The sequence below is a fragment of the Pholis gunnellus genome (genome assembly GCF_910591455.1).
Source record: "Pholis gunnellus genome assembly, chromosome: 1".
In the NCBI taxonomy this organism is placed as follows: Eukaryota; Metazoa; Chordata; class Actinopteri; order Perciformes; family Pholidae; genus Pholis; species Pholis gunnellus.
This window is the reverse complement of record NC_136528.1, coordinates 14,832,662-14,845,006: the sequence shown is the minus strand read 5'-3', so window position 1 is coordinate 14,845,006 and position 12,345 is coordinate 14,832,662. Positions and strand designations below refer to the sequence as shown.

At 41.9% G+C, this 12,345-nt stretch overlaps 1 protein-coding gene across 2 annotated transcripts in view; it reads left to right on the top strand.

The window, feature by feature from the left end:
* Positions 1–1,784: 1,784 nt before the first annotated feature.
* The window catches only part of LOC306704401 (FERM domain-containing protein 5-like), a gene marked incomplete at its 5' end in the record, with an annotated part of 58,983 nt that continues 48,422 nt past the window's right edge, over positions 1,785–12,345 (top strand). For both annotated transcript variants that reach the window (XM_079170747.1, XM_079170746.1), the window contains one exon: positions 1,785–1,886. In XM_079170747.1, the coding sequence (XP_079026873.1) occupies positions 1,785–1,886 (102 nt within the window). The remainder of the gene's footprint in view (positions 1,887–12,345) is intronic.

The following is a 12,345-nucleotide window of genomic DNA, read 5'->3' as shown; positions in this document are numbered from 1 at the left end:
GTAATAATATTTCTAAACAACAACCGTATTTAGTTATTTTACGGAATATTATGGTTTTCTCTGGTGAAATACGTAGACCTACATTTACTCAAATAACGTTAGGCTACGAAGTACTTTATTTTATGGGTCGGATTTCAATCGTAATACCCGTCCAGTCAAGTGAAAACCATGTATGCAAACTCCAAATGTGGTTACTTTTTTCTGATAAACTGAAGGATTCATAATAATAATAATGACGATACTAATAACGATACTAATAATAACAATAAACGTTACTTTACGGGTTGAGAACATCATCCTCTTTCTTAAGATAAATAATTTTAGCCTAAAAACAACAACAGTTGAATAACTGAAAAATGTATCGTAACAAAGCTGACAGTGAAGACACAATTTCCCCCACTGTGTTGTCATTACAATGAAGCGCCACTAGAGGGAGACGCAGTCAAAGAAACCGGAAACTACACTGTTATCGGTTTGGCTCAAACTCATCTCAAAGAGATAGTTCTTACCGCAGTAGGTAGTATGTTAAAGGTGCCTGCACGTGACAGCAACAGCCCTCAGAAAACAAGCTGAGAAGAAAGGCTGTTTGTTTGCATGTAACAATAACCTTTGAGCAAGCCATTTAATCCCCATTGGTTTCAATATAAACCAATATAATCAATGCATTCTGCTCAGTATGTAGCTATACGGTCGAAATACGTGAATGTGAAGGATATGCTACCTTTATTTATTTATTTATTTATTTTTTGTATTCTAATTAGAAAAGTTTGATTTTTACATCAAACTGACTCTGGTTACATGAGACATGAGGGAAATAGCCAACAGTAATATCGTCAGATGGAAACTGATGATTACTGTTTGACATGACTGCATACCTGAGTCGTGCTGACTTCATGAGAAAGACAGGTAATCAACCTGTAGAGGCAACAATGTTAAATGTGTTGCTGCCTTCAAGATATGTCGGAAATATCGCACTTAAACAAAGAGGGCGATCAACAATTGGTAAAAAATAGGAAATCTGGCTCGTGCTTGGCTACTGAAATGTCACGTTTTAGTCATAAGAATATGAAGGTGATTCATTTATCCTAAATGTTATTTATATGACATAAAACGTAACGTATTTTTAGTAGCCTGTTTGCTTTTAGTTTTACATTGTGATCAAAAGCCTCGTGATCAAATGTTGAATATTAATTCATCAACGTCTGCAGCACCATAAACCGCCCGTCCATTGTTTGACTAGTGAAACTGAAGCCCCTCCACCCTCCACGCCTATGTTATTATTCCCGACCATGTGGCTGTGGTCACGATGAACACGAACACCAGCCTATCGGAATTTCGTCTCCGGTCGTCCCTTCTGTGAAGACATCGTCTGAGTCACGGCTTCCTTTGGCTGACGGACTCGCCACTCACCGGCCTCGGCCCGCCCAGCAGCGTTACAGCGGCATGACAACGGCGAGGAGACGAGGGGGGGAGAGGGTGAGGTGAGGGGGGGTGACAGTCTTTACCGGACCAGAGAGAGAGTGCAGCAGCAGCAGCAGCACTATTTCCACTCCGCGCTGAGTGAAGAAACGCACCGTTGTGGCACCTCGGCCAGTCAGCGCGCTCTAACACACGGATAAGACGATGCACCACCGCCGCCGCTGCGCACCGCGCCGTCACCGCCGCTGAGCAGGTGTCGGACTTAACATCGGGGACGTCGCTAACGTGTCAGAAAGATACAACTTGTAGCCTATGTATGTGCTGTGCGCCCTTCTCCCTGGTCCCGCGCGCAGACGACCGAGAAGATGCTGAGCCGACTGATGAGCAGCAGCATCAGGAGTCTGGACAGGGAATGCAACTGCACCGTGAGGCTGCTGGACGACTCGGAGTACACCTGCACGATTCAGGTCAGTGGGGACCAACGTTTCCTGTTTCCTTAAACCACCTTGTAGTGGAGGACATGCTGTTGACACGTACCAGGGGCGGTGATCAGGTAACCCCCCCCCCCCCAGCACATCTCTCCCTCCCTTAAACCGCTGCAAAAGGATGTGTCATCCAATGTCACAGAGAATATATTTGAATGTTGCTATGAGTTTATGTACAAACGTCAGTCATCAATAGTCTGCAGATGCTGCTTCCGTCAGAGACCATAGCCTATACCTGTGTAGACATCATGATGTGCATTGCGTCAAGGATTGTTCGTTAGCACTATGTTGACAGATGGCAAAATAAAACAAACAAAAAATCTCTGTTTAAGGCTGTTGTTCATGCATGCATGCATTGATGTGAATGCATGCATTACGAAGCAAATCTGGATAATCTGATCTCAGTGACGAGGATTTCTGTGTCCTCATGGCTACGTGATACAGAGGAATAAGAGGTTTTTGTCCCATAACGAAGGATTTAGATTGTGATTAGTCTAAATAGAGGGTGGGCATATCTTCATTTGTCTTAACAAAGCAGGTATCATACCCTCGAGTTGTCAATTTGCCCTTCAGACTGACCCCGTTTGACCGCGGCGTGTCACTTTGCTATGAATTTTGGACCCTGAACAGCGTTTGTTTCGATTAAGTTGATGAGATCGGTTGTCTGCTAAAACCTACAGATCAAGTAAACTCATGAAAAGCGGCGTTTTATGAAGACGCAACCCACTTGCCACATAGAAGACATAACGATTCAAACTGTCTTGGGACCATAAAGGTTTGAAAGATTTGATTGAAATTAGTTGATGGAGGAGAAGCCCACTTCTCTTCCATCATGTAAACCAGTAGTAGGCCTATAAAATGACACAACTTAACCAGTTTTGCTTCTAATGCTGTGGCCTCCACTTCAGTTCTACTTCCCTTATTCTCACTTTGTATTTTTTGTTTCAGTACATCATTGTTTTTTATTCATTGTTGATACATTGATTCTTCTCTATGGTGACTGAGGCTTGCAGTGCTGTTGTATAGAAAGAACTAAGGAAGTCCTGCTTACTTGGTGTAGATTAGTGTCTTTGTTGATAGGTCTCCGATGTTCTTCGTTAATATAAATTAATCCTGCACATTGGATTAGTCAGTCAGTCAGTCCCTCACTCAGCATTCTCTTTATTTCTTGTACTTCTTGAGTTGTCTCAAAAATCAATTGTATTGACATGAATGAAGGTGAGACATGACTCGAGTCAGTAAACAGACTGAGTGTTTATAAGCGAGAGAGAGGAGGAGTAAGACCAAGTGATTAATGTCCATTACTTCCCTTTTAAATCAAGTGTGTGTCTGTGTGTGTGCATCCCTGCATTGTCTTTAGTGTGGCTGCATCATTGAGAAGTCTGTGTGCATCGTCTAACCTGGTTATTAGAGTTGCTGGAGCTGCGTTTTGAAGCTTGTTATTCGAAGGGATTCCATTGCTGCTGAAGTGGAGATGACAACAAACAAAGACCATCAGAGCACCTGTTCATTTATAGGATCCGACGGCAAAGGCAAAGCAAGCCTTTCAACATCTAACCACTTAAAGTGGCAATGCTCGGGGGACAGATGAAATGGTGATTTTACGTCAGTCTCGGGTCCCTGCTTGTGCTCGTCCTGTCTGTAGCTAAATCATACATAGCGCCAACAAGTGGGAGGCCCATGATTGTTTTTTCATACATGTCATCATGTTTTTGATTTAATGTGTGTGGGACTGCACGGAGAAAAGGCTGTGACTTTTCATGCCCTGTTGTTAACTTCCTATTAGTTGAAAATAAATGTTTTGTTGTTGATGCAACATCCCAACTTACCTTTTCAGTTTTAATGGTAATGTTTTACAGGCTAAACGCTATGTCGCTTTTTACCTTCTGACTTCAGGTCAGGTGCGTCTGGTGTTTTGTGATGAGTTGTGTTTACCAAAGTACAGCCTGCGCTTGTTCCATCTTCACTTTTGATCAGCTCCTTCACCGAGTCATGATTCCCTGTGAAATGTTTGGCTTTTAAGATATGCTGACCCCACCCTTTTAGAAACTGAAAGCACACAGCAGGGACCAAATGCTTAATTTCTTACTTCTCTTGAGAGGGATTAGCTGTCTGTTGGCATATTTCATTATTTCCACCATGAGAAATAATGAAATACGTCATTATTTCACACTATGGGGCTCTTGATGAAACACAGCATGGTCTAAATGAAAACATAAATAGGATCATCGGCTTAATCAATTGTCTATTGTTTACCAAAATGTCACCATTTATTTGTTGGCATTAGAATATGTGAACACAACATTTAGGGAGTTCTATTAATTATGGTCTACACAAAGCGTCTAAAAAAAGCGAAGTAAGCCCCGGTGAACCTGTCATTTTTTTCATCTGCACTAAGGTCGTTACAGTGACCTTAGTGGAGCATGACAACATTGTTGATACTCTGAGAATGGGAGCGGATGGCTGCTGTCCTTTCTTGCACACCTTGGAGATGTGGCCCAGAATGAAGGCCCCTCATGGGGCTCAAACATCGTCACACTTTCCATTTAGCTCAATTAGCCTACACCTCGAGTTGCTGCTGTTATACTGAAATCCCATCATAGTGGAATGATGGTCGATACGACCTTCATAAATGGAAAAAGAAATATTACTGCGAAGGCAGCATGAAGTGTAAAAGGTGGGATGCGAGGCAAAGAGAAGGACAGACTCCAGGCTCACCTGCCAGCCTCATCAGATTCCACTACCACCACCCATTTACCTCACCCATACTGTCAGTCTGTCCCCTACATTGTTGCTGATTACATCATAACCGTGGAAGCATGCGAAGACATGTTTATTGATTTCTTCTGTTATTTGAAAACCATTCATTCCTCCGGGATGTTCACGGGCTTCTCACAGTCAAAATACACTCTCTTAAAGCCTCAATCCAGGATTAATTGGTTGGGGAAAATCTGGAAGATGCTACAAAGGGCGCTCAAAGGCGCCATAGAAGCTTTGGGAAGCCCAAGACAGGGACTCGGAGTCAGCAAGGAAAGACAGCATCAGGAGGGGTACTACGTTTAGCTACGAGATGATGTTGGTGATACACATCAGCAAAAAATTAGAAGCAATTTTTTGAAACACGATTTTAAAGATCCCAGCCACACTAGACATTGCCTGGCAATAATCCGAGAGCTGCGGCATGTAAAACACTGGCCACTTTCTCAAAGTAAAGGTGTGGATCTTCCAACTGTCACACGGCGTTGGACAGGGTGACACGTTCCTTCATTACGATGAACAAACGGCGATCCCTACGCACATCTTCCTGGTGTCAAAACTATCCATGGCGGATTAGTTGGTGGAGCGCAGGATATAGTGAATGAGTGTTTTTACAGAATTGTTATTATTGATTATCAGTGTACAGTTCGGGGGGTTTACCACATTTGTGTCCGATCTCTTTAAGTTACTGTCTATGTTGTTCATTTTGTGACACTATTTACAATGTGTCTCTTGTTTAGATTGAGCCCAATTCAACATAGAGGCAAGAAACACACAAGACAAGGATTATTTAGATTCATGTTTTGCTTGGCAGTTACACCCTGGACGGCTTTAAATTATCATGGATTGTAGCTACGGAGCACCAGTGTTAATCTGCAGTATCTCATTAGACAACACAGAAGAGTATAATATACACTTTAATGCCCCACATTCCATATAGTTACATTTAATTAGTTTATTATAGTTTATTATAGGAACATACAAAGCTATGTGATTCAAATCATTGCATGAACTATAGCAGGGGTGGCCAACCCGCGGCTCGCGAGCCGCATGCGGCTCTTTGCCCGGTTTCATGCGGCTCTTACGTTCATATCGAAGTTTGTATTTGTGTTTTTTTAATGTTCGTGTTCGCTTCGCTTGAGTTAAATACGGTATTTTCGTCAAACGCGCATGTGCGGCCACAGATTACGTTCCTCGTCGACCCATTTAACGCCGAGACGGACTGTTTGAAAGCCCCGCTTTAAGTAAAAATGTAAAAGTCGGACAATTTACAAATATCCGTTGTATCGCGCAAGGCGGAGCTCCTCCCCGATCCGCACGCGCCGCGCACACCTCCACCAGCGTATGTGACAGCAGCAGCAGCAGCCACCCTCCCCGCCGACGAAGAAGGAGCAGCAGCACCCCCCCCCCCCCGCCGACAACCGGCCCTTTGGGGGCAACCATGATGCTGATGTGGCCCCAGAGCGACAATGAGTTTGACACCCCTGGTGTACACAATGTTCATTGTTGAAAATGACTGGCCTGTGGTCTTAGGAGTCAATTTCTGTCATTATCATATTGGTGTGTGACATTTACAATAAATCTGGCTGAGCAAAGGTATGTGTGTGTGTGAGGAAGGGATAGGGTGATGTTCATGTGTGCCCATGTGTATGATGTGGCTCTTTGCGGTAACACAGTAAAAAATGTGGCTCTTGGTCTCTGACTGGTTGGCCACCCCTGAACTATAGGATGTAGATCACACACTTAATCTCACATTATTAATTGAGTAAACATAATGTAGAACAAGATTTACCATCATGGTAAAGATTGGAGGCAGATACTGTGGGCCATTTGCTCTAAATTAAAATTCCTACCGTGAACCAAAAGATGTATATCCAAGATCGAAAACAAGATGAATGATGGAAAATCATTGATCCAGAGACGTACCTTATCACTGTGAGTGAGTGGTTCAGTCACCTGGCACCAACTCAGATCCCGTAAAGGCCACTAATGAAATTAGGGCCGTTCTTTTGAAGCCAAATGCAAAACTTGGAAGGAGCTCCTCTAGTTTTGTGTTATGAATGCATTATTGAAATAGGTTGCTCTTGTCTCTTAAGTGGTCTCTGTGCACTCTTATTGTTTTCTTCTCAGCATGCACTGCTAAAATTGGAAGAGAGGTTGTAACATATTTTGTTTTCATACATGCAAGGGTCTGCTCTTCTGCTAGTGTTGCCTTCTCCTCTTTCCTGAAATAATGTTAATGGTGAGCAGCTTACCCTGAAAGACGATCGGTTTTCTCATTTAAAAAATGGTCCAAACCATATTTCATCCAAATACTAACGCAGATGCCTTTTTGCTGTAGCATTTAGATTAACATAATAAAGTGTTTTGTTCGTACCTTTGGCTGGTAAGTATTGAAATGGTTCCAATACACTGAACTACTGCAATCCTTGATATAATACAGTGCACTTCACCTTCACGTCAGAGAGGATTTTGGATGCTGAAATGGTTACGATACGACATTGAGGATGTTGATGTTTGTATCCTTTTATTTTACCTCCCTGTGATTGACACAGCTGTTTCAGAGCGCTGAGACCAGTGAGGTGATTGGCTGAGAGCATGTATATTAATCACTACACCCTCCGATCCATATTCCACTTTTTCGAGCTGTTTGCAATTTGCCTTTCTGGTCATACATGAACAAAATTAGCAGGTACGGTTAGAGACACCCACACAGTTTATCTTTCGCTTTACATTCATTGTGGTGCCTGCACTTAAAATAAAGCCCCAACAGTCTGCAGCCATGCTAGCAGCTCTGGGAGGTGTATATGTTCTTTGAGTTAAATGCTTATGCTAACATCACCATGCTAACATACTCATAATGACAATGCTGACAGTGTTTAGTAGGGATGTTTACCATGATATTAGTTTAGCCTGTTAGCATGCTAACATTTGCTAATTAGCTCAAAACATACAGAACAGCTGTGGCAGATGGGGATTAGTTTAGCAGATATTTGGTCATAAAGTATGCCCAAATACAAATATTAAGATGGTGCTACATGACAATTCACCAAAGTGATTACAATTCATCCTGAGGACATTAATGTCTGTATCAAATGTCATGGCAATCTATCAAAGTTGTCTAGACAGTACACTCAAACCAAAAATGTCAACCTCATAGTGGCCCTAGAGGAAAACTTAGGGGATCACCAAAGTCATTAGGGTTGATCCTCTGGGAATCATGAATGTCCGTGCAAAATGTCACATCAGTCTAATGTTGCAATGGTTGCTAAGATATTTAGGTCTGGACCGCAGTGGTGGAAATTGCCATCCATGATGCCATGCCTATGGCTGATGAAAATACAAAATATATGCTGTTTTAAGCTTGTCAAATGTGAGGATGATGTGCTCACTTTTTCAGTTTCATATATTGTAATATTAAATACTTTTGGGTTTTTAACTGATGGTCAGATAAAGTAAGGCATTTAAATTCATCACTTTGGTCTCTGGCAACATCTGATGGGCATTTGTCAATATTTATGTGATTTTATTGACTACAGTAAATGTGTAATCAGTCAAACAAAGAAATAATCAATAGCTTACTCAATATGACAGCTTTGGGAACCTGGCAGTTAACATTTTGAAACTTGATGCTGTCAGTGGACAACCAACCAACCTGTGATTTGGGCTGTGGATTCTGGCGTTTGAATCTTTGATACGCTGGGACATGCTTGACTGCACTCACTTCACTCAGAAACTGCTGTCAAAATGTCTTTGATCAGGGCTCACAGTCTCAGTTCCTGTGGATCTGCTCAGCAGCTGATAACAGAAATCTGCTCGGATTGGGAAGCTCCCAGATGTAGACTAAAGGAGCTAAATGGTAAATATTAAAAAGGGGTTCTGTTTGTATTTTTAGACATCTAAATAATAAGTTTGTTATGGAGTCTGTTAGCCTCTCTCTCACACTGCAGCTAAATAACTGTAAACTGTATGAACAGTGGTGCTAAAAACAGGGCTTGCATAATCAGTCAGCTTTCATTCATAAAGCTTTATCATAAAGTATTCAGCATATAGTTATTGGATAGACAAATCTGACGTCCAGACATTCAGACTGTGGCTCACAAGCATGGGATTGGAGAGCTTTTATCAAATATACTATTTTAGCAAAATAATCCACACACTGAGAATGCTGGTACATTTTTTCTAACCTGGCTTACTATAGAACAAAAGTAGGATGTGCTTTAGCTCCTGCTTATCGTCCTCGCTGCCAGCTACGTGCCGCCCTGCTGAAACCTATAAGAGACATGTCTTCCTGATGTGAAGGCTTTGGTGTGCTCTCAGACTACTAGGACATGCGGCTGTTGGTCATGACAGTAATATCTACGACTGCATTGATGTCAGGGCCTCATCTCCGCTCACCCCACTGACTGATTGTTTTAGTCAGCACATTTACTACCACTACAGTACTGTGCAGATTCATCATTATGAGATTTAAACCAATTGATTAAATTCAAACCCACACCATTTGCTCTTGTGTAATAAATTAATATTCATAGAAAACCAAGACTATTGGCTACTTCACGGTAATGAGTTATCAGAGAGGATAACTTTCAGTCAATACCAATTCCTATTCACGTTAAATTAGTACAGCGTTATCATTTTCAGCATAATAAGTCGACTTTTAACTACTGACTGTTCCACAGCTATAATCACACAGTGGATTTGACAGTCTGTATACTGACAGATGACTTGCTTGAAGCTTTCATTTAAAATAATTACATTTCCATGAAATAATAATAATAATAGTGATAATAATAATAATGTACTACTATGTAAAAGCAAGGTATCTTAATAGACGATACACCTTAACCATCATATTGTATGTTTCAAACATAAGAGATAGATTTTGGATGGATTATCACTTATCTGAATAACATTTTCTTTTATCTTTATTTCAACTTAAAAAGCTGATTTACCGAATATATTCTTTACTTCAGTCTAAATGTCGTGGATTCTCAATGGTCTTCATTCATCTTCATCTGCAGTAAGATTCACAGTCAGGTTTGAATGGGGGGCTGTTTAGTCTCAGAGGCTCTTGTGCCTCCATGTTCTGTCAAAGGCTTTCACTCTGAAATCATGGCAGCAGAGACGACTGAAATTATGTATTTGAGGGTGAGCTCGCTGGGTTGTTGGCTTTCTAAATTTGTGACATGGGTGAATATTTTATGTTGGTTGTCTCTGATGCATATCAGGTGTTTGATGAGGTCAGCCTATGTGATTATGTGATGCAGTAGCAGTAGTGATAGGAGAACCCGCCAGTACGTGTAGAGCATTTGGTTGCTACATAGTGATGCCACTGTATTTGCTGTATAGTGAAGCAAAGCTCTATTCTGCACACTCCCCCCCCCCCCCCCCCCCCTCTCTCTCTCTCTCTCTCTCTCCCGTTCGATGTTTCTTTAATGCTTCCTCTCTTTTTTGTGCTTTTTTTCTCCTGGCTGGCCCATAAATTCCACAAAATCCCTACTTTGTTCCTCATCACTTTCATTTCTCCTCTTCTTCTCTCTGTCTTTGTCTCTCTCCTCTCTCAGTCAGTAGCACTGCAGCTGAACAGATTAATGAGCTTGCCCTGACTGAACCTGACACCGTTAGACGACACAGCAAAGACATGCTATACATGACACAGCAATAAGGAGGCTGGAGGCATTTCACTGAAGGCTATGGCATCACAACAATTGATAGTAAAAAGGCTTACGTATGCTACTTAGGCATTACTTTGCATATTCCGCGGGTTCTTGGTCTTTAGCAATGCTAGCAGCATGTCTCCAAAGATGACAGTGTTGGTCAGTCCACTACTTTGGAGATCCCTTAACTTTCAGCTAGTGCCATCATTAGGTCAAAATTCCAATGTCTTCTATTCTTTGGTTCCTGAGAAAATACCTGCAAAACTACTGACATTCATCAGCCTCAGTTTAACCTTGTGTTAAGTGCTAATTAGGACATTTTAGCAATCTAAGACATTAACAACTAAAAAAACAAAAAGTACTCCATTGTGTTAGCATTGCACTCCCACATCATTGACAGACACACCATGGAACAAACACAATTGATGCAGCAGAACCAGAGATATCAGCTTTTTTTATTCCATGTTACATTACCCACAATGCAACATGATTCAGATTCAGATGCGTTAGTAGCAGGTTATGTGGTCTCCAGCCACTAGCGTCAAAGCAAGAGAGAAGTGGTCGACAGAGGTCTGGTTAGATCACTTCTTTCTAAGTCTCACAGCCTCACAAAGCTGCTAGCATGGTAGTATAGACTTGAATGAATGGATTCGGCCCAATCCAGGTCGGTTGTAGTTTAACATATAGTTTGAGGGGGCAGGTTCACGATGCCTGATTGAATCATATAAACGATAAATTCATTCTAATATAGACCATAATGTGTGTATGTTCCCCATGTTATTCTTTTCTTCTTCCAACTTTCCATGATAATATAATTGCACAAAGAAATGCTGCCTTTTGGTCTTTTGGCAACATTTAGGATACATATTAAGCATTTGTACAAATAGTAATAGAAGGGTTAGGGTTAGTTTTGCATCCACTTATATATTACAGTCTGTGTGGCCCCAGATGACAGTCTCTCTCTCTTCTTTCTAGCATTGCTTTCACCAAACCAACCGTATTTTTCTCTCAAACCAAAATCTTTGGAATTAAATGGAAGCTAACAAGCAATATACAATATTCATTATCTGCCTCCTTTTTGCATTGATGAATTACATCTCTCAGTGTCACAGGGTGTGGTGGTGGACCCAAAAGCAGACATGACCAGGGATCTTGAGGGAAAACAAAAGGGTTTAATACGGGGTAGACACAAAGGGGAAACTATGAGGGAACAACAGGGAGATCCAAGGACGAGAGGGCAAGGGTGGAAACCAGGCAGGACGAGGCCGGGCAGGCAGACTGGGGAACCGGGAGGGGAGGTTAAAACAACAATGATCTGACAGAGAGTGGATGTGGAACCAGGGTAGATATACTGTTGGTTGATGAGTAGATGGAAGGCAGCTGGGTTGACTGGGCAGATGAGTTGAATGAATGCAATCAGGAGGGAGCAGGGAGGAGACCAGGGCGGAGCCCACAGCACACACACACACACACACACACACACACACACAGAGACACAGGAGGCAAAGCCTAATCGTGACACTCAGGGTGGATGTGAGTCTTTCCGGCTGCTTTTGATTATTTTGGAAATAAAAATGACATTAAACTATTTAAGTCGACGAGTCGATCTGCAGCCCTCTGACACATCAGGGTGCTCGAGTCCAAACAAAGTCATGAGGAAATGAAGAAGTGATTGCAGAAGAGTGGGTCAAAAGCACGTTGAGTCAAGCTGAGCTTCATCAGTTTAATTAAAATGGTAACGATCAGTGTTGCAGAAGTCCCCAGTATGGAGGTTTTTTAATTTATGTAGCTGAAACATAATTATGTCATTTTCCTGTCATATTTGGGAGGCATCAAAAGATTGCGGTTTTATGTGGGGAACTGAGCAGCAGCCAGACTGTAACCAGCCAAAATACATCACCTCACTGCATATAGGGAGCAGCTACATCTCAGGGATTATTTAGTCCGACTACCAGGGGACTGGGGGAGATCAAAAAGAAAAAGACACTCTGGAAATGGATGTTGACTAGTTTTATCATTCTTTC